The sequence below is a fragment of the Platichthys flesus genome, chromosome 17 (genome assembly GCF_949316205.1).
Source record: "Platichthys flesus chromosome 17, fPlaFle2.1, whole genome shotgun sequence".
In the NCBI taxonomy this organism is placed as follows: Eukaryota; Metazoa; Chordata; class Actinopteri; order Pleuronectiformes; family Pleuronectidae; genus Platichthys; species Platichthys flesus.
Genome location: NC_084961.1, coordinates 2,222,966 through 2,250,905, shown reverse-complemented (window position 1 = coordinate 2,250,905; position 27,940 = coordinate 2,222,966). Strand labels below are relative to the sequence as shown.

General features: G+C 48.8%; 1 protein-coding gene across 2 annotated transcripts; it reads right to left on the bottom strand.

Annotated features, from left to right (window-relative positions):
• Nucleotides 1-118: 118 nt before the first annotated feature.
• On the bottom strand, nucleotides 119-27,846 carry cica (capicua transcriptional repressor a). Of its 2 annotated transcripts, none has more exons than XM_062409238.1 (22): nucleotides 27,677-27,846; nucleotides 20,546-24,234; nucleotides 19,817-20,093; nucleotides 15,616-15,747; nucleotides 14,549-14,702; nucleotides 13,100-13,199; nucleotides 12,799-12,981; nucleotides 12,452-12,578; nucleotides 12,040-12,206; nucleotides 10,574-10,706; nucleotides 9,889-9,971; nucleotides 8,796-9,606; nucleotides 8,135-8,280; nucleotides 7,452-7,612; nucleotides 7,055-7,298; nucleotides 5,777-6,065; nucleotides 5,525-5,697; nucleotides 5,081-5,223; nucleotides 4,081-4,232; nucleotides 3,780-3,914; nucleotides 3,561-3,686; nucleotides 119-3,352 (listed from the first exon to the last, which is right to left on the bottom strand). In XM_062409238.1, the coding sequence occupies exons 2-22, from the start codon at nucleotides 24,044-24,046 to the stop codon at nucleotides 3,090-3,092; spliced, it is 7,500 nt and encodes a 2,499-aa protein (XP_062265222.1). In that variant the 5' UTR covers nucleotides 24,047-24,234; nucleotides 27,677-27,846; the 3' UTR covers nucleotides 119-3,089. The 2 variants fall into 2 exon arrangements, with proteins under 2 accessions (XP_062265222.1, XP_062265223.1); XM_062409239.1 differs by having other exon boundaries at nucleotides 9,126-9,606.
• Between the last annotated feature and the right edge of the window lie 94 nt (nucleotides 27,847-27,940).

Below are 27,940 nucleotides of genomic sequence, written 5' to 3'. Positions count from 1 at the left end.
GCATTATGATTTTGGAGAGAGCAAAGTCAAACTAGAGAGTGGAATCCTGGCCCCGTGTTCGAGACAAGACAAACATGTGATGTTCAGACGTGTGAAATAGACAAACTGACACCAGACATTGTGTTAGATCTTTAATATTTTCAATATTTAGTTTTTTTTGTTGTTTAGAAATATTGCACATGGTCAACATGCCTGCTTATGAGATAACACTCACCTCGCTCATCCTAAAATTCCTTCTCCAAAGTAAGGACAGTTTATTTTTAAGCACAATCATACATTGTACACGCATACATGTGTGTGTATGCACATATGTCTGTGTGGGTGCGTGCGCGCGTGCATGTAATTGCACATGCATGCAGATGGACACTTTACAGCCCTAACTCCAAAGAGATGTGAGTTGATAGTCTTCTATTACCTGTATTTTGTTTATATATATATATTTATATATTTTATATCCTGAATATATATTTCATATATATCCTGAATCAACTGGGTTTGATAACAGTCAAGATGACGGACAAAATAGTCGTGGTGACTATAAAAATACTGTCTCTAGAGTAGAATATAGAATGTAGAATACAATGAAAAATATACTATTGATAATGTTGCTGTGTGGTGAACGAAAAAAGGTTGGTTGTGTTAACACGCTACCTGCATGTGCCAAAACATACACACACACCCAAACACAGACCTAAATGCACATATATAGAAATACCGGTATATATATTTTTTTCACACATCCAACTGTATACAGAGAAATAAAAGAGATACCCATTATAATAACTACCCCCACTCTTCACTGAGGAAGCAAAGAGCCAAAAAGTGCTATTCAAAAAATTGTCTTTGACTTTTAGTAAGTTATACTCTCTATCTCTTCAACAATAACAATAATCGTGTGATTCTTTTTTGTTTTCTTTTATACCATAGTTAAAGATAGTATCACAACAGCTCATTCCTCTCACTGACTGACTGCACTGGATTTAATATCTATGGCACAGAGCCTCCCCCCCCCCCCCAAAAGACAGAGTAACCCACCCATTTCCATGAAAAAAATAAAATGTCCTATTGCACCATTTGATGGGAAAGGATAAAGTGTCGAGAAGAGGGGGAAGAGGGGAGGGCTCCAGAGACTGCCCTCCAGGGCTGGTCTAGGATCTGCTTTCCCTGAACTAACCCTAACCAGAACCATCCTGAGCTACATAGCGCTTGACCCGGGACCAGTGCTTAAGGGCACTTTCTACCAACACTTGAGGGGGTTGAGGGACACGGGGGGGGGTCAGAGGAGTGGACTGAGGGACGGGGGGGTGGAGAAAGGTGGTTGATAACATACGGAACAAGGTTATTATTTTTTTTCTACTAAAACAATCTCTAAAAACAATACTTTCCTGATTTAACTTACGGCGGTCCCAGACGATGAGGGCCGCACAAATTGTGCAAACACCTGATTTCAACGTTTTACAAAACGACAAACGCCCCCTGCTCCCCCCACTTCTATGTCTGGTGGGAAATTGTGGGGCAGGGGGGGAGGAGGGGATGGGGGGGGAGAACCACCCCAGGTACGATTAAAAGTCGAGGGCCCACACACTGATTCTGTCCCCTTCTTTGTCCAGAGTTTCTTTTTTTTGTACGATTTTCTTTTATGCTGGAGAAGAAACACAAAAGAGCCACGAGAGAAAAACAGGCCACGGTAAAACTGGTTATTTCCACAGCAACAATAACGAGAGAAAGCAACATCATATTATCCACGTGGAGATTCAGAGAAGTTTGGTTCAAATTCTTCTTTCTCTCTCTGTTGGTACGCTTGTCTTGTTGTTGTTGTTGTTGTTGTTGTTGTCCTTATTAACTATTATTACTAGTATCTGTCTTCCTACTGCTGGAATCTTTCGTCCGATGAACGTCATCCAGTTTTCTTCTTCCTCTGCGTTTCCTCGGGACTCGGTCCGGAGCCGGTCAGTGTCGAACTTAACGTTGAATCTTCAAAGCCTCACAACCAATAGTCTCTTTACATAATCTCTTTATGGTTTTTATGGGGAGGGGACCCCCGACAGATATACAGACATATAATAATCAGCTCCCGCCAATGAGGACTCAGTCTTTCAAAATGGCAATAACTGAAGGTGCAAAGATTGGTCACACTACATCCAGGCTCCTGCCTTCTCTTTGTTTTACAGGAGCGAACAGATGTCATGCTTTCAGTTTCTCTTCTCACTACAATCACTAAAAACTGTGCAGGCCGATGGCTTGGTCAGACCAGGGTTGACTATGTCTGTGTGTACGAGTGCTTACGCTGCACAGATGTGTCCGTGTCCGTGTGTGTGTGTGTGTGTGTGTGTGCGAGTACGTGTGTGTGCTGTGTGTGTACGTGTGCGCTGTCTGTCCTGCAGCATCGAGGGGCTGTGGAATACCAGTGGAGGTCAGTGGGGTTGTGTTTGCGTCCCGACCACTGTGCTGAGGAGTGGAAGGGCGAGAAGGAGGTTGAGTCAATGGCATCTGAGGGCTGGCTGGCTGGCTGGCAACAGCAAACTGCATCTGCACGATAAATGACAAAGTGCCTTTGTGTGTCATGGTCCTTGGTGGCGGCTCCTGGGGATCGCTGACCAAGAGTAACAGTCTGATTTGGTAAGGGTGTATGTGTGTGTGTGGGTGTGTGTGTGTGTGTGTGTGTATGCTGGAGATTATCAGGGTTTGTGTGTGCCAGAGAGATAGAGAGTGTGTACCACAGAGTTTGTGTCAAACTACTGTACAAATGTGCAGAGATCAGACCTGGGCAAAAGTGTTAACTGAAAATACTCGGGATACTTCGGGGGAAAAACTCTCAACGAGAAGAAGTCGACTCGCCCGTTTCTTGAGGCTTGTTTTGTCTGATTAGTCACATCAAGCGCACATTGAGGAGTTTGAATCTTTGAGACCATATTCAAATGTCCTTCTGCCCAGGTCTGGTGGAGATTAGTGCCAGTAGAACAGGTCCTGCTGGAGTCCTCCTTAGTACTGGTTCAACACTTCCAACAACATTCTGTGGGGATGACACACTTCTCTCTCTCTCCTCTTCTTCTCTTCCTTGATTCTTCCTCTTTGTCATCCTCTCCAGCTTATGATCCTTCGCTCTGCGGCTCCTCGGGGCTCCGGCTTCTGTCTCCCTGCTGCTCCGCCCCTCCCTCCTCCCGGGCTGATTGATTGAAAGAGGAGCTGTGGGACGGGGCGGGGTAGACGTCGGCCGACCCTCCGAGCTCGAAGGTCCCGGGCGTGGCCGTCTGCATGATCTTCTGACGGACCTCACGGATCTTCAGCTGCAGACACACCTTGGTGGGGAACGTGTCTGAGTAGCGCGCCTGGAAGGCGGCGGTAGCCTGAGCTGGAGCGGAGAAGAGACGGAGAAGGGAAACAAGGAGAGGGATTCAAACTTCATGATATCAAGTGTAAAAGAGAAGGAGATGCCTCTGCTACAGATTTGTTATCTCTATATAATTTGCCTTTTCAGTGTAATTCAAGTCAAAGATTAAACCGCTGCTTCACTTAGTTGTTCTCATCCTGACGTCCTGCCCCGTCTGCACGTGACTTACCTGATGGAAAGAAGCCATGTTCCTTAAACAGCTGCATGACCAGAGCCCGCCGCTGATCCAGAGTTCTGCGCAGAGACGAGTACGGAACCCGCTCAAAGTCTCCTAACAGATCCTCTCCCTCTGGGCCTGGTGGAATAGAAGAGGTTTGTCACAGAACTCCCATAATATCCTGTTCTTCAGCTGAAGCTCCAGATCTGAAACCTGGTGTAGACGTTTTACCTGCTCTGTCGAAGGTGAAGATCTCTCCCTCACACTTGGCGGCGCTCTTCGGCGTGTTGGGCTCCGAGCTGCAGCTGGACAGACGGCGAGTCTTCCTCCGCGGGGAGCAGGGTTCCTCTGCTGCCGGCTCCAGATCTAGAGACATGTGAGGGATGGAGAAAGGGCATATGGAGGAGGAGGGGAGGAAGATGGAAAAACGGTAAGAGAGGACATGAGTGATGAAACAGATGGACAGTATATTAAAAATGTCTGTGCATCAGAGGTCACTTGTCTCCTCCTCTCCCTCTCTCCATTATCTCACCGGTGGAGTTGCGTCTCTTCCTGCGGTAGCTTCCCAGGATGGCTCTGGGCGAGGTGGCCAGGCTCTGCAGGGTGGGCGAGGGAAGGACCTCCTCTGGATTAAACTCTGGAAGTTCAGCGAATCGCTCCTCGAAGTACGTCTCCGACAAGACCCTGCACGCACAAACCCCAAGCAGCCACATCAGTCCCTCGTCCAGTAACAAGGAGGTTAAACTATGAGGGACGTCCTCTGAAGGTTCTCACATTCCTGGTGCCTTAGGGGCTTTCTCTGCTGCGCGGCTTCCCCACCACTCTCATACTCTCTAAATAAAGAATAGCAAGGTCGAGGACTCTGCCCACTCACAGTCAGTAAACACAGAGTTTCCACAAGTGATTTATAAAGTTGCGGATTAAAATGGAACCAAATCCCACGATGCATGAAAATCAGTGTGGAGTAAACTGAGTCCCGTCCAGGGCCGCGTCTCCTCTTCAAGCTGCTTCACGTTCTCTGAACTCTCTCAGCGTGAGAAAATACAAACTGTTAGAATACAGAGAACATGGTCTTACATCGAGCAGAGAGCCAGACGGACCTGGCACACTTGTTTGTTTGGCTTTGGCAAAAGATCCTTTCACAGTCGGAATTGACTCAGATTGCTCAGAATGAGAAGGGCTGATTTTTATTGATTCCAGTGCCAGAGGACATTACGTTTTCACTGCCGTCTGTTACACTATCAGCAGGATTGCCCAGAAACTACCAAACTGATTTCCATGAAAGTTTGTGGAGGGGTGGGAACATGATCCAAGAAGGAACACATTACATTTAAAGTGGATGGGGATATACGGGAGGATCCAGGATTTCATTTAAACTTTCTTTAACATGGCGAGATAGTGCACTAGCCTTGGTGGAGCTATGTGCTCTCCCAGTGACACAGATGGGAAAATACAGGTGGCTCAAGTGACAACACATTTTGTAAATTCTGAAAGGTTCCTTCCGACACCAAAGCCAGGATCGTCCCACTTACTTCTCCAGAGAGTCGGGTGTCTTCTTGAGTGGCGGGGGTCGGAACTTGGTCTTCTTAGAGGAGGAGGGGGGCTCTCGTTCTGCAGCTGGAGGGGGAGGGGGGTCCAGACCTGAGGAAAGTGGAGGAGGAGAACGAGGCCCGACCTGGAAGGAAAGTGTGAGAGAAACAGAAGTATGATAAAAGTCTCATCCAGTGTTTTAACTATATTCCTGTAAAGTTCTGCATTAGTTAAATTTAAGATTTCCGGAGGGAATCTACGGGAGAACACAAATGTCCGAGTCATTTGCTCTGAACATTTTCTGGAACGAGGTTCACAGACGTTCTATGGCCAGAAGATAACTTAGTATAAAAAAAAAAATTCGGACCTAGAACTGTTACAACAGAACTTTTAAGAGTTGTGGGGTCAGATGAGATCAAGTTCTGGAATAGAGCAGATATCCTCACCTCTTTGCTGCTGTTGCCCATGCAGTGGTCCTCCCTGTCTGTCTCATGGCCTCTCCTCTGTTCACTGCTCTCCTTCATCCCTCTCTCGTGCTCCTCCTCCTCGTCGCCTCGTCTGTCTTCTCTCACTAGTTCCTCTTTGATGTAGAGACCCTCGATGTCCTCCTCTTTTTTCACTGGAACAGACGGAGATGATGTCAGGATTTGATGCAAAAAGCACAAAACCAAACCCTCAATTTGCCGATGTGAAATTACCTGTTACTTCACGGCTCATACAGGAGGCCACTGACATCGCCTGCCCTCCCTCCTCCATCTGAGGATCCAGCGGACTCTCCCTCTTCACCTCCACCTTCAGCTCCACCTCCACCCCCACGCTCGGCTGAGGGGTGGCCGACGCAGAGCCCTGCCCCCCTGTTGCCGATGGAGAGGCAGGCTTCGGGTCATCCTGGGCGGCGGACGCTCCCAGTGTTGGCAGCACAGCGGCCACAGAGACCACACCGGCAGCCAGTGGGACAGGTGGTGCAGGGTAGATGGCAGTGAGCACCTGATGGAGAAGATTTAAAACAAGAACCTCATAAGACAGACTGCAAAACAAAAGACATTAACATAACCTGTATATGAAGACGGATGATGCAGCTCCACCTCCTCCAACTATTCAGAAATGAAGCCATAAAAAAACATCTTTGAGAAAAACGTATTTAACTTTGAACTTTGACTTTTTATTCTTGTCTATGTTCTCTACACTAACATGGAGGAGGTGGGGTTTGATCAAGACGCTTTGGCTTCACTTTTGGGAGCTATCATGTCGTCCATCTTTATAAACTATCCATGTTATAAGCAGTGTTTGTTTTAAAAAGAGCAGGAAAAGGAAGGTTCAGAGGTGACATCACTGAATTCACAGTAAAAACTGACATGAGAACGTTTGATTTTCCCTGTTTATTCCTCCCGGACTTAAAAAAATAGATCGTGCTTCGTTGAATCAAAACTTGGCAGTTTTACAACCTTATAGATAAGATTTAAAATGCAGCACAGAGGCCAGGAGCGTCTGCCAATAGACTCATGTGTTTGTTTACAGTAATTCCCCTAATGGCTCCGAGCTAAAGGAGACTCATCAATACAAGAATGATGAATCCAGCACCTTCCGATTCCAGAGTTCTGTGTGTGTGTGTCTGTGTGTGTCTGTGTGTGTGTGTGACGGCCTTAATACAATCACTTTCTTAATGTGCCCTCTTTATTGAAATTGAGGAGTTTGGATTAATTCATTCACTGCTGGTGAAACACTGTTTGAACCCAGGCCAAAAAATAAGGTTTATTAATTCTGAATAGAGAAATTCATCAAAAGTGAAACCTGAAAGAAGACAGCAGTGATGTCATTAACATTCAAGTCTAGGATTGGTCCTTAACGACCTTGGAGTGGATTGAATTTCTAACACCATTAACATCTTTTGATATTTCAGTTTTTCTTATTTCCTTCAGAACCACAAACCTCTGCACTTTTAAATCATTTCTGTAAAGTCCTTCCTTCGTCTTTACCTGACGACCAGCGGCTGCCGTGGTCGGGTCGGGGGGGATCTGTGGCTGACAGTTCAGGGGCGGGGCTGGAGCCAGCAGAGGCGGCGGACCAACGATTGGCTGAGCCAGGGTTTGGCCGCCGGGGGCGATGGCGGCGAAGCCCAGAGTCGCTAAAGGTGACGGCAGGTACGCAGGGCCTGGAGGGGGCGTGGCCTGTTGGGGCGTCGCTGTGGTGACTCCTTGGCCAGACTGGACATAGGTGATCCTGAAGAGTCAAAATGAGAATATTAGAAATCATAAAATGTCAACACTGATTGCAGCTACAGATACGATACAAAAAGGTAAACATTTATACATTTAAGTAAAAAAAGGTGTGAATGTGTTGTTGTGTATCAGGTGTGAGGCCCGTGTTCGAGACCTGGTGGGGGGGGAGGTCAGGAGGACGGTCTGTGGGGACACCGCACCAGGAGCCACCACCGATGCAACCGTTACAGGAAAGGTGTTCCCAGGATGCACTGCTGCTGCACCACTGGGGTGAACGTTGGTCTGGACCACCGGCATGGGAGCAATTTGGATGATCTATGGGGGGTTAAAAATATAATTAACACAACAACCAAAAATACAACAAGAACATGTTGTACCGGTAACACAATCTTATAAAGTAACATCTGAACTCATATCTTAACGTCTTCAGGACAAGTTAAAGAGATCAACAAGAAACAGGAACAAACTGTTATCAATTGATCTTTTGGACAAATATAAACATTTAATCAGAGATGTGAAATGAGACAGAAGTTATTAATGTGAAATTATTACCCATTAAGGTTTATAAGTCCTAGAAGTCAGTAATATACCAATCAAAACTGAATCTAATCAGTTCATCTTTGAGTCCAAGAGATCTATTGAAATGTGTTTTTTGATGCCACCATGACCTTGACCTTTGACCTTTGACCATGCAAATCATTTGGTTCATATGTGACTTGTACATATTTTGAAGAATTTCCCTCGAGGTGTTTCCTGAGATTCCGAACAACCTGAACTCCTCGCCTGCCATCAAACGCCATCAACACCTTCAACAGTTCCGTCTGGAAACATCCGTACCTTGTTTCCTGTCGCGGAGCCGTTCTGCACAGGAAGGGGCGGAGCCACCAGGGAGACGGAGGGAGGATGAGGAGGAGTAGACCCTCTTCTCCCTGTTTCCATGGGAACCAGCATCTTGCTCTGCAGGCCCGGTGACTGAGTTTGGACTAATGAGAGAGAAGGAGAGAGAGAGAGAGAGAGAGAGAGAGAGAGAGAGAGGGAGAGGGAGAATTAAATCACTCAGCGTGAGGAACAGATGAATTGAGGCAAGCAGAGGAAAGGTGAGGACAAGGCAGACGCGACGGGGGGGTGGGGACACGCTGAGAGGGGACACGAGAGGACACGGGATTCATCGCTGATAACAAGGTGGACCGGTTTTCTGTTGCTTCTGACTCGCATGAGGAGAGAGTGATGGAGGCGTGGGCGGGCGGCAGGCGCTCACACTCGTAACAGTAGTGTTTCTGCTGTCAATCATTTGTCTCTGGTTTATGTAAGCCAATCAAATCTATTTTCAGAGCTTCCCGCGGAGACGATTAACAAGAAGCGAGTGAAGGGAGCTAGAGCAAGAAGGAAAATCACACAGAGATCTTTTCTTAAGTTTTCATTGGACCAGTGAAAAATACTGAGAACAAAAATCGGACTCTTTCGTTCTTTTTCTGCCAATCGTGGGGCTCTGGCTCACCTCTGATCCCGGGGCTGACTCTGACTCCCGCCCCTGAGAGCACGCCATTGGCCAGGGCGCCATTGGTGGACAGGGAGAGGATTTGCTGCTGGGTGCGTTGAGGGGAGGAAGGGTTCTCGGTGGGCAGGATGAACTGGACCTGCGTTAGCGGCTTGGAGCCAGAGGGATGCGTGAGGGAGGAGAACGCAGCGGTGGGTTGTGGGGTGACCACCTGCACTGGATGGGCAGCAGGAAATGACCCTCCCAGAACTATGCTAGTGATCAGGCTGCTGCCCCCTACAGGCGTTACACTGACGGGACCAGGAGGGGAGGATGAGGACAGGTACCCACCCCCTGCTGTGATTGGCAGCTGCTGAGGTCCGCCTCCTCCGATAAGGAGAGTGGCTTTCTTGTCTTGGGGGAGGGCACTGAGGGAGATGGCTCCTTCCATTGGCTTGCTGGCGATGGGGATGGGCGTGCTGGTTATGGGTCGTACCACGTTGGTCACCACAGTGGGAGCAATGCGGACGGTTCCAAAGACCTGGGTCACCCCCTGCTGGGCCACAGTGACGGGAGGTTGGATGCTGGGGGTAGAGAGTGTGATGGACAGAGAGGAGGCTCCACCTCCCTCTCCTCCACCGGCTGCCGTTTCCTCTCGCTTGGTTCCTCCCTCGCTCCCCTCCTCTCCTCCGTCTGGGCCTCCTTTTCGCTTCCTTTCAGACCCATCGTCAGCGCCTCCTGCTCCGCTCCCTTTGGATGAGGAGGAGTCGGCAGGAGGGATGGAGGGAGAGGAGGAGGGGAGAGAGGAGCGGGACACTGGCTGGAAGCCATGCTGGAGGGAAGAGAGAGATGAAGAGAGGGAGAGATCAAAGCTGGGAAAGTTTCCATGTAACATTTTTCACTTCCTCAACTTAAAGAAACTGAGAAAGTGTATAACCTGCCTTACATATAGAAAAACACTGATAAGACAAAAACTACACTAAACTGGACTTAACCACAAGTCAAGCTCCATGAATATCGTTATCATCTGATCATCAATTACAACATTTCCATTAATATCTTCTGTATTTATATCATGGTGGGGAGGGAGAACATTAACTTATGAGATGATCACCTGTCCGTCTGGCTCGTCCTCGTCGCTGTCTGTTACTCTCTCTTTACACTTCAGGTCGATGGAGCCTTCGGCACACGAATCCTCTGAGGACGAGACACAGATGATGAATATTTATTTTACATATATTAACAAATGGGAGTTAATATACTGCAAAATAAGGGATTTAATTTGCAATCCACTCTGGCCCAGACAATCTGCAGAGCTGCCTTCAAACTGCAAGTGTCCCCATCAAGCAAACAACAAAACATGAGACTCACTAAAGCTCATACATTATATTCCATCAAGTTGCACCAAATGTTACACACTCATATAAGATATCAGTCCGCTAAATAAAGATCCATGAGTTATTCCCTGGGAAATATCTGTTAACAGAAGTAAAAATGAAATCCCTGGATCCGCCCCATGTCTGTATCCAAGCCAAAATTCAAGTTCTTTCTTGGTTCATGTGCCTTCCACCAAGTTATGTGGAAATCTGTTCAATACATTTTGCTAAGACCGGACGAAAAGCAAACAGACAAGGGGACAGGGGTGAAGCTCTGAGTCATCCAAGGTCGGGGGTCACCAGATGACTCAGGACGGCTGAATTTGACCCATAGACGTCTCTGTGGAAACTGGAACTATCACCCTGTGGTTATGAAACATTGTCTCTCACCAGCATAACCTCCCTGCTGAGTGTCTGACTCACCCATGACATCATCATCCCCCTCTTCCTCGCAGATGACCATGCGCTCGTCATCGCTGGTCATGTCCTCGCTGACTCTGCTGTGGTACAGGGACGGAGGTGGGCGTCGGCCGTGAAACAAACTCGCTCCGTCCTCCTGCAAAGGTAAAGTCATTTTTTGTCAATTGTCGATTTGGAAAAAAGTCGTACATGCTGTTTGAATACAGGAGTGTGGATCCCGACCTGAGCAGGTTGGTACCTGTCGGGTTCGCCTGCGTTAGGAAAACGATTTTGAAATGAAGTTCGGGTCCAGACACGATGCCGGGGCTGATTGTTTTTACACCCCCGGATTGATATGGATACTAACGAGTTATTGCTCACCTTTAAAAGTAACGTTCAGAGTTATGGACCTGGTGTCGTCCCTCTCGAGGACTCAGACCTGCAGATGGCTCCTCCCACATCTCACCTTGTAACAAAGGCTAACTGAGCCTTTTCTAATCAGAGCCTCCACTTTGTGAAACTCGCTGCCCATTGAACTTACACAAATCTTAAACTTTACTTTTAATGAAAGTTTAACAAATGATATCCTCCTATTCAAACTGACTAATCCTAAATATAACTGTATTTGATTTATGGATTTATTTTGTCAGCTCCTCGGACCAGAAATAGAGAATCACTGAAGCTGATAAGTTATTACTAGTTAAACTATTATCCTGATGCAAAAGAGAAAAGTAGAGAGCTCAAGAAATGTTGTATTACACCGAGGCAGCTCAGTAGGACACTGATTATAACTCAAAACTAAGAAAGAAAAGCCTGAAGTTCTGAAGAAGAACACATCAGACAGAAGTAATACAGCTATTATCAAAGCATGCACACTGTATATATATATATACGTCTTTGCCACTGGCATCAAACACACGCCTTCAAACAAAAGAGCTCACATGCAGACCCACTCCTTTGTGATTAACGCAGTTTTCAAACCTTCAAAGACTCTGAGAGAAGCAGAAGGTGAAACGTTTGAAGTCGGAGGCTGAGCTCCCCCGGAGGTTTCAGTGGGTTTTCAGCAGCAGCCGCTCGGGCCCTCGCACAAAGAGCCCAGCGAGCGCTCAGTTGTCGAGTTCAACACAACTGCTGCGCCGTGTGAAGGACACACATCTGCCGTCTGTGAATACACTCGCGCATCAGCACACATTTCGCTGCGTGGGCGCTCCTATAGACCCCCCCCCCCCCCATTATTACTTTAGTCTGCTGCTTTTATTGTCTGCATTTTTATTTCTTTAACTTTGTCTCTCTGGGTTGTTTTTTGTTGTTGTTGTGCAGAACGAACCTGTTAAAAATACTCAAATGAAAGTAAACAATCTTTACTTTCCTACTTGTCAGGTCACAGGGATCCTGATTGAATAACACGGCTGTTTTTCTGACAGATTACACATTCTCCAGTCTCCAGGGTCCGCCCGCCGCCTCGGAGCTACTGATTAACGAGCTCGTACCTTCTCCAGGTCTCCCTCGCTCTGCTCCAGGGTGTGCACGGCACTCTGGGAAAGGGCCCTGGGACGGGGCGGTTGCCCCGCGAACAGCCCCCCTCGACGCTCCGACCCCCCCGGGCAGCCCGGGCCTGCTCCCTTCCCCTCCACCGTCTGGGACTCGGAGAGCGGATCTGCAGGAGACACAGAAGAAAGACTCTTGAGATGAAAATAACTCGGTGAATCATCTCGGAGTGAATCAATAAAAACTTGGAATCGTGAAGTCCTCTCCAACGCTTGATCGTAATGTCCACACTCTTGAGGTTTCAGCTTATTGCTGTGTAAGATGCAACAGAAAATGGCTGCCATGGTTTATAGATCCATGGCAGGACGTGAAACGCACAAAATGAGGAATTAAACACATCATTAATCAACTCACCTATGCTCTCGGACATGCTCCTCTCCCGCGGCTCCTTCAGGGCCCCGCGGACCTCGGACAGGGACTTCCTGCGGTCCTTGTTGCACCACTTCCAGTCAGGATGAGCTCTGAAGTGGGCCTCCTTCACCTGGAGGAGGACACAGGATCCTTCTCTAGTTTCTGTTCATGCACTGTGAGCTGCTGTAGCTCCGCCCCCCTCCGAGGCCTCGAATAAAACCCTTTTCTATCTGCTTCCTCCAGACACCCTGCAACTGCTGCTTTACATATGTTCATGAAACTATTCACTACACTGGAGTTTAACCCTGAGCGATAAACGGAAGAGATTAAATAGATTGTCAGTCTCTAACCTGGAAGGCCAGGTCGTGGTACTGCTGCTTCTCGTTGGGCCCCAGCGCGTACCACCACTCCCCCAGGATCTTGCTGACCGTCCGGTTGTCCTGGTTGGGATGTCGCTGGTGCACCAGGGCCCGGTGGCGTTTACTGAAGATCATGAAGGCGTTCATGGGGCGGCGGATGTGGTCCTTCTCCCTCTGGTTGGGATTCAGAAGAAAGTTATTCATAGTGAGCTGTTCCAGAGACTTTTAATAAGTAAATAATATAATTGTCAGTTTTGTGTGTATGGACTGCCGGTCTGTCCGCTGGACTGACCTTCCTGTCTGCGTCCCTGGGCAGGGCGCTGAGGGACTGTGTGCGTCTCTTCATGGGGCCAGAGGAGGGCGCTGCATCGTTGGCCACACCCGGGGAGAACCTGCGTACAACACACAAAGAAGAAGTGAAACTGAGACTCCATGAGAGATGGGAAATGAAGGGAGATTCTTTTCTGAGGAACTTTCAAGAAAGCTACAAGAGGGGAAAGGACAGAAGTGATCTAAGGCCCTAAGCCTAAGACCAGTTTGAAACCCTGAAAGACAGAAAACCAGGAGTTATAGGCCGAGGACGGACGAATGAAAGGGACGTGGGGGTTGTCTTCTCACAGCGACAACAAACAGACCTCAAATCTTTTTAAATGTGTTGACTTCACTTTTTTAACACCGTGCATCTGTGTCCCTGCACAGGGACGTGGGCAGATAACAGGTGTAGCCACTGCTGCAGCATTAGGAGATTGCCGAAGCGTTTATCTCAGCGGCCTTTGTGAGCACGGCGACCCTGAAACATTCAAAACCACACTACCAGCCAGACATCCACGCAGCCGTCTGAGTCACTCTGAAAGAGCAGCCACCCAGACGCAGAGACTGAGCAAAGCACAGAGCGAACATCTGCTGCCAGACACGGCAGCTGGTTCACAAGTGGCTGCTCCTCATTGTTGGTTGTTTCTTTTCGAGATTCCAGTGTCAGAGGTGGATTTCGAAAGCACCTGTTCCCAGTGACGTGTCCCTGAGAGTTTTTAAAAACGCCACTGATTCAAACTGAAGAGACGAACGGCGGTGCATTTATTCTACAGTTACTATCGGCGTCTACTGAGTCATCACCAGAGTCGCAGAGAGGACACAAACAACCTGGAGGAAGCATTTGCTCGATATGAGTCTAGAAGTGTCACTGAAACAAGTTTTTTTTCAAGTACACAAGTTTAACTTAGGACTTTGTTTTGTTGCTTCTCCATTGTTCTACATCCGTGAAATACAACTCAACGGTTTCTCTGCAAAAAAAGTTTAAATAGAGAAAATATTCAGACTTTAAAATAAAATAAGTTGATGAATTTAAATAAGTATCTAGATAGACGGATCCTTTATTGATCCCGAAGCAAATCTATGCTACATAATAAACGGACCAGGTGACATCCCACTCAATAAGTCACAGACTTGGTATGTTAATAATATGAAGATATAAATAACTGCACTTGCAAGACAACAACACCTCAATCTCAATATCCAGACGATATTTTGGGTGATCTCTATGAATATTTACCTGTGGGCAACTCTCTAAACTCTCTATTCTCCCCAACTGAGTTTAAATTAAATCTTTTCTCTTCTTCCTTTGATTCAGACTTTGATAAACAACACAATAAAAGATAAACATTTCAATATGCAAGAGATGAAGTTTACAGAAAGGTCCCTTCATGAGCTCGGGCCCTCGACCAGAGCAGGACGGTGCACTTACGGGTCATCGGTGTCACTCTCTGTCTCGCTGTCAGCCCCGCCTCTGTCTGTAGGAGGATTGTCATTGGTCGGCGGAGGGCGTGACGGAGATCCCCTCTCCAGGACCGGAGGGCCGGCACATCCGTCACTCACCAGGGCGACGGCACAACGAGGCTCTGGAAAATAACAGCCATTCATTTGCCGGTTAGTGAAAAGCCTGATGACATTGTGTGGTGTGTGTAAAGGCGTGAACGCAGGGTTGTCCTGCATGCAGCTCTATTCTGGCCAAGTGACTGTGGGAGGTGTGATTAGCTCTGAATACATCTGTGCTATAATGTGTTACAGTAGTAAAAGAACATTTAATCCGAGATACAAAAGAATCCACATTTAAAGGAAATGTTCCCTCTGTACACGACAGTATTTGGTCTGTGAACCTAGTAAATACAAGATTAAGATCTTGTTATTACAGATAACTGTCACTATCTATATTCTTTCTACTACTGGGATTACAAAGATCTCAGAAGACTGAGAATTGAGATGAATAATTTGATTGCTGACATGGCAAAACAAAAACTTTCCCCATTATGATCTTTAATAAATAAAACAATCTACAACTCATAAAAATAACCTCAAAGACCTCAAATAAGATGAAGCTGAACTTCAGTCCTCAATTTAGTTTTTAGATTATTTGATGTTCCCACCAGTTGGAACTTTATCAAAATAAGAATCCATATTAGAGATTAAGTCCATTAATAGTTTTATATAAATGATGTGACTGATATTATATTTAGTGTGAACACTGACTGTGCGAATGTTTTGGGAAACAGTGATTTGGCTGCTGGTTTGTAGAGTGAGTGTTTTGGCAGTCGTGAATTCAGAAACAACAACAACACACTTGGTCGATTTTACTGTGGGAAATACTTATTTATAATACAGAGTAAAATATAAATATATATATATACTTGTTCATACAGAAGCGTCTGAAAGTCTGAGACCACTTTTAGATGTTTAAGTACAAATGTACAATCTGTTAAATCAGTCGTCCGTGTGTCGTGATGTCATGTCCAGAGAAAAGGGGGCGGTTGCTACCTTTGCTCTGATTGACAAGGTGTTGGCCGTCGGCGGGCTGGGCGGCCGCTCCTGATTGGCTGGGCTCCAGGAAAGGGACGAGCGAATGCCAGGGAAACACTGGCACGGACCGAGGCTCCACGTTGGTCCAAACTGTGGGAACGTGAGGGAGAGAGAGGAGAGAGAAAGAGAAACGTCACCATGTGCATCCACCTCAGTACCGTGCCCGGTGGTCCGCCCGGTGGCCCGCCCGGTGGTCCGCCCCGTGGTCCGCCCCGTGGTCCGCCCGGTGGTCCGCTCATGAGACGTACGTGACCGCCACACACTGTGTGTTCAGAGAAACGTCCAGAGACCCTGAATGGAGTTGTGTGTTCTGTCACAGAACACACAGACCCTCCCTTGGGATAATACCAGTAGCGGGGTCATGTGGAGTGAGATGTGACCAGGGAACCAGTATTATATTCACACAGGTTCCAGAATGGAGACCAGTCGCTGTCTAGACCTGCTGCTGCCGAGCTTCGGACTCTGAACTGGACTGTCTCTGCAGTGGGAACCATTTAAAGCCAGAGTACTTATACTAATACTACAACTTCCACAAACACGTGCACAAGTATAACCACAGATCATATTACAGCAATGGACACTGTATTGTCTACTTTGGGAAGTCCTTCACGGTGTAGTGGCACTTCCTGACTGATGTATTTCATTTGTTAAGACCATATTCACAATCCAGAATTGAGTCTGATTCTGACTCTGTTACACATTTTCATAATGAAGATTTCAGCCGCGACAATCTGAGGCTTGAACACTTTCATCTCGGTGGAAATAGACTGGATGTGAACTCTGCAGCTGCGGCGCTGCAACGTCCAGTTTCCGTTTCCCTGGTTAAGTTTATAATAAAGTATTAAAATGGTTCTATATATAGCCAACCATTCGCTGGCTCATTTAAAATGGAGATCCAGATTCTGCTGAGTTGGACACGGAGGGAAATGTAAATACGTCCGTGATGCAGCTGCTGCTGGTTTGGTTGTACACACCAGTGACTAAGATCTCTTCAAAATGCTGATCTGGTGACACATGACTTCTATCACCGCAGTGTGTGACCTTTGCACAGTTTATGCTTCCGTTTGCATGAGCAGCTTCAGCTGAGGAAGTGAGGGTGATTCCACCGCTCCACACACAGAGAGGCGTCTTTCTTTAGGTGGACGAGACCAGGAATAGAACTGATGACATGTCTCACTGTTAAACCCACAACTGGTCCTGTATATGTATTTGAGGGATTTAATTACTTCCTCAAAAAAACATTGATTGTACATTTTGATTATTACGAAATTCAAAAAATTAGCTTTTCACACCTGGAGCCCTGAACCAAGCTTTGTGTCTTTGTTCCATCGTTTCCATTTGATCTGGTTATCTCTGGGTTCACATAGTAACTTATGGCACTAAAGAGTTTTCTCTGACATCCGTACGTCCTGATGTCATCGCCTACATGCTCTTCATCTACCTTTTATAATGTTTAACCCTGTCTCCTTAAACTATGAAAAAAGTGTTTTCACGCTGCAAACAAACCAAACCAGGATTCAGTTTGATCCAAAACTGACACCGCCTCTTTTTGCTGAACTACATTTTTGTGGTTTGTGGTCCGAGGCTCCTTTCACACCAGTTATTATGGTTAAATTGAAAGTTTAGGAATTGAACTGGAGATGATGGTTAATTAAATTAACTTGAAAAGGAACTTTTGAACGCCATCGACGGGCTGAAGATGAAAAGAAAAACACAATGTCTGTTTGGGGCTTTCTTAAGGGACTCTCTGAAAGTGAGAAAAATCCTCCTTTAAGGTGTTAAAATAATACAACTTCAGATTCTTCACACTTTCCAAACAGACCTGCCACCCCCCCCCCCCCCCCGAGGAGGCGAGGCATGAATATTCCAGTGAAAAGCACCGACAGGAGAAAGTTGTGAAGAATATCAAAGACAGGAACACTCCTGAGGTGTTCTTCTTCCTCTGCTGGTTTGTGATGAACACGTGCACCTGACGGGTCGAGCATCTTTATGTTTTAAAGTGGGAAAAAGATGCCACTCAACTTATGACAACACATTACTACCAATGGGAAGTTTCAGAATAACTCCTCCTGTGTGTGAAACCATTAAGAAGCTCCTGAGCCGTGCAGCGACGTGGGACACCGGATCTTTTCCTCGCTGAACGCCACAGATCCATCAAAGACAGCAGTAATGACTCTGAAGCTGCTCTTGAGCCGCTCTATATTTGGGAGGGATCTCTAACCCCCGGGGCCGACGCTGCTCTCTGCCTGTGTGTGTGTGTGTCCCAGGGCCCGCTGTGGCCCGAGGTGTTGTTAAAAAATGGATGGTGTCGGAGACGCTAGGCTTCAGAGGCAGGTGGCTGCTGGCGGCAGTGCGATGGGATGTGAGTCGGAGAGAGGAATAAAAGTGTGCGTCGCTAATGAGCTCAGGTCTCGAACGCTTTACCACTAATTCCACCGGTGGAAACAGTGTAGCCATGACAACACGCCGGCAATACGATTACTCCTTCTGCTGCCGAGAGATGAAGCACGGTCACATGGTGCTGGACCTCCATGCCCTGTCTGAGGCAGCTGATTGTCTGGCACGCAGAAATGAGGGTGTGGGTGTGTTTGTGTATGTGTGTAGATGTGTGTGTGTGTGTGGGGGTGGGGGGGAGAGGTGTTAACGTCCTTGTTGCCCTCTGTACTCTCGCTCTAAGTCTTACATGTCTAGACATGTCAATATTCTCAACCTTTTAAAGTTTCAGTGGAACGCCCTTTATCTCTGTCTCACACACGCACACACACAAAACACACACACACGCGCACACAGGCACTGAGTAACTACACACACCTCACACAAACCACACAGTGAGCAGCAGGTCGAGGCGGCTTTAAAGCTTTTTCTGATCCTCACTGTTTTTCACTGCCAAGACATTTCATTTTGAACCAGGTTAAGAAATTATTATTTGATCAGAAGTTGGTTATGAGATAGTTATATTAAAATTAAGAGAGAAACGATTATTATATTCTCAAACTGTCATTTATCTCAACAGAATTGTGCAGCTGTGAACATTAGTTTCCTGAGTGTACACATGTTTATTATAATATAAGTTATTGTTTTGTATATCGATGATAGGGTTTGAGCAAGTGTCTGAATATCTCTCTGCAGTGATTCCAACACATTTCTTACACTCTCAGTTTTCAGATCTAGAAAGAGTTGCATCACAACGCCACACAATGAGAAGTCATGCATTTTAAATGGGACCATTTCCCTTGTTCATATATTCAAAGTAAAATTCCTGAGTTTGGCCATACTGTAATATCACAAGGTTGGCATGGAAACAAGCACACAGTATGAGATGAACCCGGACACCTCTTCTTCTCAGCGGACGGTTTTCCAACACGCAGCGCTGTGCACGCAAAGCTGGCAAAATATTTTCACAACAGATTTTTGCCTGAATAGACGATTTTAGAAGCAGAGGCACAGAATCTCATCAGGTCCCTTTCCATCCCTCAGACCACACTGAGCTCCCTCGGACGCTCACAGGGATTCTGAGTGAGCTGTTATAAACTGAGACAATCAAACAGACCAAACTTCCCTAAATCACCAACATGTACATGCAGGCCCTGAAGTGGACTGAAGCATGGGGCACAACATGTCCCTGGATGTCCAACAGCCTCTTCTACAGTTTATATCTTGTTAACCTGTGGCTCTTCCTTTCTCTCTGTAAATATAACCGGCATCAATGCAGTTGCCTTCACCCTGAGTCCACAGTGGCTGATTTCATGAGCGCATTTCCAAAAGCTCGCTGAAGAAATTAGCATTTCTTAGAAAACAACTGAGTGCGCAGCCCAGAGCAACAGAATATATCTCAACTACTTATATAATATTTTAAAATAAAACACACGGAATAACTATGTAGCTCAATAAACAGAAGCTGATAGGAGGGGAATTTGTGCTTTTCTTACACTGCTGGCAAACAATAGTAGAGTGTACATGAGTCATAGCCATAGCACTCTGATGACACTCCTGTAACCTGAGAGAGACACTGAAAGTGAGAGGCACTAAGCCGCAGCTCATCCCTTCCCACTCTAAAGCAGCAGAACTGTAGCTCAGCAGACTTTGTATCTGACGGGAACAAAGGTCAAAGCCACAAAGGCAGGATGATGTCCCAACCCCTGTCCCCGTCCTTCCTTACCAGTCCCTGGGCGTCCCATGATGATTTGCTTGCGTGGAGCCGGGTGAGGCGACTCAGCTGGCAGTATGAGTGGCAGCAGGGCGGTGGGAGTGGGGTGACAGGCTACCGGCTGTGGCAGCGCCCCCCCAGAGGGGTCCTGGTGTCCCTCGGGTTTCCTCTCCCTCTCCCTGCCTCCAGAGCTGGAGGACGACAGGACTGAGCCCGATGAGGTGGACATTGAACCGGGGGTGGAGGGGCTGGAGAGGGACGTGTGGCCCACTGTGGCGGGAGTCAGGGACTGGAGGGCGACATTAAATAGAACTGATTAATAGGAATAATATGTTTATTATCTCTTTAAAAAATTATAGTCAACTAAATGAATGCGCCGGTCAGTCTGGGTCTCCATTAACTCCATTATCACTTCTGTGAATCCTGGATAACTTTCTAAAAATACAATTCACACATAGTATTTTATTTATTAAGTCACTTTTATGGTTGATATTTCAAGTTTCTGACAAAGGTAAAGAACTTTCATAACTTCCAGGTTTTAAAATATAAAAACATTATGATTAAGTAAAATGTACCTTCAGCATTCTTTCATTCTAATAACCTGAATAAGAATATTTAGCTCAAGACAAGCCGACCCTCTGACACTTGAGTTTTAGAGTTGTGTGATTGGATGATAAATGTCATCATAAAGATGTTGTTGTGCCTGACAAAAACAACAACAAGTGATTTCGACTTTCTTACCGAGCTGGAGGTGACCAGGACGAGTGTGGGGCTGCGCAGGAGAACGGCCCCGTTGGTGGTGGCCCCGTTGATGGGAACAGGCGCCTGTAGGCCGGGGGGGGATGTGTGTTGGGGCTGGCTGAGCTCCCTTGACGTGCTTCTCTCTCTCCTTCCTAACGGGCCGTCAGAGAACTTGGCCAAGGGGACATCAGGGTTGCGGACAATGACTGGGGAATCACGAAGGGGAACAATGCGGCGTGGTGACGGTTCCTGGGGCAGTGGGGAGGGAGGAGTGGGCGAGACCAGCATGGGCGGAGGGGTGGAGGCGGCAGAGGATGGTGGTCTGCTGGTGGCACTGCGGGACCGGGGGAAGGAGAGTGAGGAGGGAGTTGTCGGCTGACTCAGTGGGGAGAGGACCCTGAAGGCGGCAGGGCTGAGGCCCAGGAGTGGCTCTCCCACCATTCCTCCCGCTATCCCCACAAGCTGATGATGCTCAGGTTTGGTCTGGTAGTCTTGGACTGTAGGCAGTGGAGGGGGCGGGTGACTGTCGAGCTTTCTTTTGCTGGGGCTCATGGGGACTGTAAAGGTGAGGTTGGTCTGAAACGTGGGCACGATCCCCGACAGGTGCCGCTCTCGCTCAGCTCCCGGTGTGCCCATCTTAGTGCCACTAAGCTGGCGATGGCGGCGTGGGGTAAGTGAGGAAGGGGCGGTAATGGGGCTGAAATTGGCAGGACGAAAGCCGAAGAGCGGAGAGGGTGAGGGTGATGGGGTAGGGGAGAAGGGCGACTGGTTGGAGATGGGAGAGTACGAGGGTGTGCCTGAGCGGGAGCTCCCCAGGGAGACCAGCATGCTCGCTGCCTCGCACTCATCAAAGTCGAAACGAGAGAGGTCCTGGGGAAGCAATGAAGGAAGGACTAGACGGGGACGTGAGTCTCCTCCACGGCTGCTGGCCTCACTGCTTTCCCGTGATGTCTCGTCCCAGTCGAACTCTGAGCTGGCTCTCCCACCACCAAGACGGAGGTCAGATGGCGTCAAAGTCCCAGTGCTGCTGGCTCCACCCCTCTCCCGGCCACCTCCACTGGCCTCCATCTCCTTGGTTCTCATTGAGAGGTGTCTGGAGCAGTATCCTCTGCGTTGAGACTCTTTAGAGCAGCCCTCCCGAGAGCACAGTCTCCTCCACTGCTTTCCATTGAACTTCTTACGGATGCCTGTTGGCGTGCACACCACATCTCCCTTCTTGTACTTTTGCTGGGCAGCTGTCAGTGGGGTGCGGGAACGGGAAGAGGAGGAGGAAGTCGAACCTGATCCAGATCCACCACCTGCTGCTCCACTGTTAGAGCCACCCCCTGAGGCTTTCTCTACTCTGGAGGAGGATGCCGTGGAAGAGGAGATGGGAGGAAGAGGAGGGAGCTGGGGGGTGGTAATGATAGCTCCTGCTGCTGCTGGATCAAGGCCTAACAGGATAGGTGAAGGAGTAGGGTGGGGGTTCAAGGCTAGGTGGGCGGAGGGGATCCCGATGCCCCGCACCACAGACAGGTGGGGATTGAGGTAGCCAGGCGGGGGCTTAGAAACAATGTGGCGATGTTGAGGAATTGCCATTGTTTTGGCTCCAGATATGATTGCCCCCATTGGGACCATGTTGAAGTGGGACACCTCCATGTCTTCTTCAGGGGTAAGTGGCATGTATGGGTGATGTTGCTGCTGTTGCTGCTGCTGCTGTTGCTGCTGCTGCTGTTTAACATTCTCCCTTTCTCGCTCTCGCTCCATCTCTCTTTCATGTTTTCTCTGGAGGTCCCTCTCCCTCTCCAGGTCATTCTCAATTTCCCACTCTCGACCAGGAGCCAGGCTGAGGACTGACACTGGAGTAACTGGGGAGGCAATACCGTGGCCTGATGTGGAGGAAACAGGGACCATGCCTGGGTAGGGAATCCCTCTCCCCAGCACTGGCCCCACTCCTGGGGCCATCCCCCGGCTCAAGCGGCACACTTCCTGCTCCACATCCACCTCCTCCCTGTCCTCTCGTTCCCTTTCCTTTTCTCTGACCCTGTCTTCTTCCTCTCCTCCTCCTACAGATGGCAAATCCAGGTCCCAAGGCGGCACCAGAAGACGGAGTGTTTGCCGGGAGACCCACACTGCCTGGGTAGCAGCAGCTGCCACTGTGCCATCTTCCTCCTCCTCCGCAGAGTGAGGTTTTCCCTCAGACAGCAGGACACGGTATCGGTTGGCCACTGCAGGGTGCGTGTCGATCTGAGTCACCACACCTTCTCGGTACAACTGCCAGTGACCTACACTGCCCTCCTCATTGCCAAACGGTACGCACACACGAGTACCAATAGGTATTGGATGGACACCAGGCGGGGCGGCATCTTGGATAATGTCCACCACCCCTGGGGGGCTGTCATGCCGATACGGATAACGACACATCATCTTCTCCCCATTCAGTTGCACTTCCAGGCTTCCAAATTCACCACTGACCTTACGGACCACCCCAGCCCGGAACACCAACTCTGAACTCCCCCCTTCATAACTCCTTTCGTCTCCTCCCTCCTCGTCACTTCTTCTCCTCAGCTGACGAGCAAGGACTCGTTGATTCTTCAGCCCTTTGGCCAGAGCGTCTGACAGAGCGTCCGGGAGACTGGACGGTGCGTGTGCAGACATCTGTGCGAGGGCGTGTGTGTCGCCGGCCACCTCAAGGTCAGCCGAGTGCTCGCTGGCAGTGTCTGTTGAGGAGCAGCGTGGCAGGGGGGGCGACACTCGCTCTGCTTCTCTCACCCCTTCACCTCCTGCAGGCCTCTCCACTCCCAGCGACAGAGTGGGGGGTCCTGGGGAGCTGTCCAGAGGCCCCTCCCTTCCCGTCGTCCTGCTGTGGAAGTCGTCCAGCAGGCTCCTGCTATGAACGATGCCATCGTGGTGCGCGATGCCGGCGTCACTTCCTGAACTCGTGGACCCGTGGTTAAGGACGCCGCCGCTCAGATGAAGAAGAGGAGGCGTGCTGGAGGCAGTGTTGCTATGATTACCAGCAGTCGTAGACAAACAGTGTTCAGAGGTGTACTTCTTCTTGGGAACACGGGCCTTGAAGGTGGCCGTCTTCCTGCTGGAGGCGGGGTTTGGGCTGTTGTTGGCGGTCGGTGTACTACTGTTACTACAACTGCTAGCACCACTGTCACTGTGGCTACTGCCGCTCACAGCCGACCGCACCGATCTATCGTCCGAGTGCGTCAGCAATTTCTCAGAATCGATGACGAGCGATGCCGTCGTCTCTGACGGGCCCTCTCTGTGAAGCCCCTCCCCCTCCGCAGTGTCCCGCTCTCTGATTGGGTCGGCCTGAGAGGACTCTGAGTGCGAGTTAGAAGAGAAACAAGAGGAGGGAGTTTGGTTTTGTGGGGATCTGCTTCTGTCTCTGTTCTCATCTGAGTCTCTCTTGTCTCCTCCTTCTGGGGCCTCCCCCGCTCCGCGACGCTTGCCCCCTTTGGCCCGGGTAGAGGGAGGCGAGCGGCGGCCCTGCTTTTTAATCGGCTTCATCTTTTCATCGAGCTTGTCTTTCCTCCAAACAAGTCTTTTTATTTATTTATTCCCGAGAATCTCTTGCTTGGCGCTCCTCTCTCGCTCTGCCTAGTTTCTATTTGCCTCCTCTGCAGAGCCCCCTCTCTCGCATCCCGTCTCGTCTTTGTTGCGCGACTTCGGCACTCGTCCACTTTATTCCAGAGACCCTGAAAGAAAGGGAACAGGGTGTGTGGGTTACTCATGTGACGATGACATTCAAAGCCTCATCACCACACGAGCACAGCTACAAACTGCTGGGCTGTGACAAGGGAAGTGACAGGCTGCATCCAAATCAAGCATCTGCCAAAACATCCACATCAAAGCCCTTCAAGATAAAAGCACAGTGGGACCTTGTGGCATCCTAACAATGTAATAAACAGTTCAACGGGAATTTTAAGAAATGCCCTCCCTGCTAAACGCTGCCCCGTCGTACTCGAGTAGTAATGAATGTGACTCATCCACAAATTCATTACACATTAATTCATTACATAACAGGTTCTACTCACATTTCACGAGGCCTGCATCCATACCAGGTGCATAATAAAAACAGGAGACCATATTGTCTGGTAAACACAACGTAGGCTTACAACACTGTATGGAAATAGTGAGGAGCAATTTGTCCAGACAAGCCTTTCTGCGCGCACACACACACACAAACACACACACTCACACACACTACTCCTTGGCCGAGGCGGTAGAGGCGGGGGAATTCCTTCTTCACTCACAAACTGAAACCCTCCCTTTTCTCTCTCTCTCTCTCTCTCTCTCTCTCTCTTTCTCCCTCCCTCTCTCTCTCAGTGGCGACCTTTATCTATGTATTTCAAAGCAGAGTCAATCCGCCCCTACAAACTCCATTTCCTGTGGAAGACCATTACCTAACTTCCCGTTACTTTACCCCCCTCCCTCCTGTCTCTCTCTCTCTCTCTCTCTCTTTGCTAGTATTACACGTTCATGCTAACCTCCCGTCTGCATTCTCTCTCCTCCTCTCTCTCTCTTATATTGATTTCTACCCCTCATCTCTCTCTTCCTCATCTCTCCTTCCATCTGTTCTCCATCCTCTTTGTGCTGCAGTCGTCCACAGAAGCAAACGAGTTGTTGGGGATAATTGTTATTCCACACCAGAGTCATTCAGTTCCACTCTCAGACGAGCCCGAGTCATTCAGAATATCCTCCATTCTGCCCCCATTCACAGTGTAGAAAGTACAGCAGATTGATTTTTTCGGACTTGTTGAGCTGTTGTCGTTTAGTTGGTTTGTTTGCTGTGTGGCAGAAAGCACACTGGGACTCGCCTCGGGTCCTGACTGCTGTGAGCTCGGCCTCATTTCTTCCAATACAAGAATCTCCAGAGTGACGAGCACCGGAGGGATGTGAACAACATGTGTATAAGAGGGAGAATCGACACATCCCCTATATGCTCTCTCATCTTTTGGAGAATTATACCTGCAACTGAGATATTTGCTGTCAAACTGCTCTGGACTGATGTCTATCCACCACCAGCAGGCCTGTCTAGTTGTCGGTGGCTGTCTGCTAACGCACAAGTCTGCCTGTCTGTCCTTGCTTCTACATTCGTCCTCCCACCCGTCTCTTTCTCTCTGTCTCTTTTTCCTTTTTACTTCCTTCCTGTTTTGTCTGTGAAAGGCTTTCACTCAGTCAGGTCCTTTTAATATCTGCCACATCACATCGGCGGCAGAAAGAAACCCAGACAAGCGCTGAGTGTCTCAAGGCCACACACAGCAAACACCTATGTGTGAGAGTTGCACAGCCACCACTGTGCCCGATGTAAATCCCTATTTAGGACAGACAGCCGTGGAACAGCCACCATAAAATAATTTGGCAGCTGGCCTTACTTGGTCATGAAAGAGGTATGCTACGTGTGTTTACTCAGTAGTGTACTGTGTACAACAGCTGGTGTCAGAGTCATGGGCCTAATGATAACAGCGTAAAGACAAACTGATGCAACTCACACTCCCCCCTGTGAAATATGGAGCATGTATATGCCCGTATGGGAGCTATAGTGGCCCCTGTTCCACGTTCAGGGATCAGAGCAGAGCACGTTCTACTCATCAGGTTTATATATAGTACATAAGTACCAAGTTCAGAGATATTTACACTGCAGAACTGTGTTTACTCTCCATTATAGACCAACATGAGTACATAGTAAACACGGCTGCAGGTATAGCAACGAGGTGATATAACGCAAAAACACGGAACTGCAAAATTTACTTTATATAATCAATCAGGTTCATCTCAATAAATACATGTTTATTCACCACAAGTGGGCCAAAAGAAAGTGAAAAACAAAAGATGACTGCACAGAGTATGAGTTGAGTTAACTTGATAATGAAGCCACAGGCCTCGTGTGAACTAAGCTACACGTTCCCCACAAATATTTGCAATATATATCATAATACTACTACTACTAATGCTACTTCCCTTTATGTGCGACGCCCTCGACATGCTGCTGTAACACAGTAATATTCCAATTTGGGATCAATAAAGTACACATCTGTCTGTCTGATCTAACCCCACAAAGTGCTGTAAACTTTCCCTGAGCGATGTAACATCTCCTAACCTCCTGCAGAGTGGATCGACAATCTGAAACTGAATATTTCTGAGCCATTGCAAACTGCAGCAGTTCCTCCGAGTGAATAACAGGGTTACTACTCTGCCCTGCTCCCATCCACAGGCCCCGGCTGCACATGCACGACTCCAACATGTTGACACAGTTCTAATCCACAGTGGATAACAGCTGCTAACTTATCTTCACGAGGCCCAAAGCTCAACATGCAAACTACGGGAGGGGATGTCGTCACCTGTGGTTTAGCTGGATAGAACCGTGTGTGTGTGTCGAGCTCTCGTAGTAGATTACTACCGGACCTGCTCCACAGCAGCAGGGCCGAGGCCTCGACTACACACAAGGCCGCTGGGGGATCTGCTCCTCGGCGCCACCGGGGGAGAAAGGACCGGCTCAGCGGACACCCTGGGCCTTGATACCGTGTAATAGCTCCGGTACTACCCCGCGGTGCTGGGCGAGATGACCCCGGACACAAGGGGAAGTTTGTCCCGCAACGCGGAGCGACGACAAACAGCGGACAAAGTGGGCTGGCGAGGCCCATCCGAGAGTGACAGTCGTCCGGGAGGAGAGGCGAAGCTCCCCGGGCAACTTTGGAGCTAAAGCGCCGCGTCGTCGGTTGTACGCGAGAGGGGGAGAAAGTGAAGTGAGGAGGAGGAGGAAGAGGAGGAAGAGGAGGAGGAGGAGGCCCTGAAATACACGTTAACTCCAAGAGAGGGGGGGGATGTGTGAGGAAGAGGAGGGATGACAGGAGTTGGACATGACAGGAAGTCCAGCGGCAGTTATGGCGTTGAATTAATTTCTAGTGGAAAAGTTTGGGGCTCGCTCCCGGGCTCCGGCCGTACCGCTCCCTTTTTCTCCCCGCGCAGGGAGACACCGGATCCGCGCTGCGCTCGAGTCCGCGGGCCACACGACCCGCTGCGGGCACCGCGCCGCCGACACACCGCCGACACTTCGCCCGTCAGCAGCGGCGCTGGAGCGGCTCGACAGCAGCACAACAAGCCGCCGCGGCGCCGCGGGACGGAGCCGCTACTCACCTCCAGGATATAGTTCCCCTCCGGTGAGTCCGCCGGGTCACACGGGGCACGGGGGCCGCGCGTCCGCAGCTGCCAGGCGGCGTCCGCTCATGTTTCCTCCGGCGAAGCAACTTGAAAACACCGGAGGAGAAACTACTGCCCTGTGTGTTCTACACTACAGACGCAAAATGGTGAATGAAGCCCCGAAGCCTTGACAACCAGCCCGGGCGGCCAATCAGGGTACACGAACGCATACAGTAGCCAATGGGATTGCGAGGAAGATGG

Coding starts and splice junctions, on each gene's coding strand:
- cica (XM_062409238.1), bottom strand. CDS start 24,046: ATGAAGCCGATTAAAAAGCAGGGCCGCCGCTCGCCTCCCTCTACCCGG. Junction 15,748..19,816: donor CATGGGACGCCCAGGGACTG/GTAAGGAAGGAC, acceptor ACGTTCCCACAG/TTTGGACCAACGTGGAGCCT. Junction 8,281..8,795: donor AGTCAGCCCCGGGATCAGAG/GTGAGCCAGAGC, acceptor CTCTCTCATTAG/TCCAAACTCAGTCACCGGGC.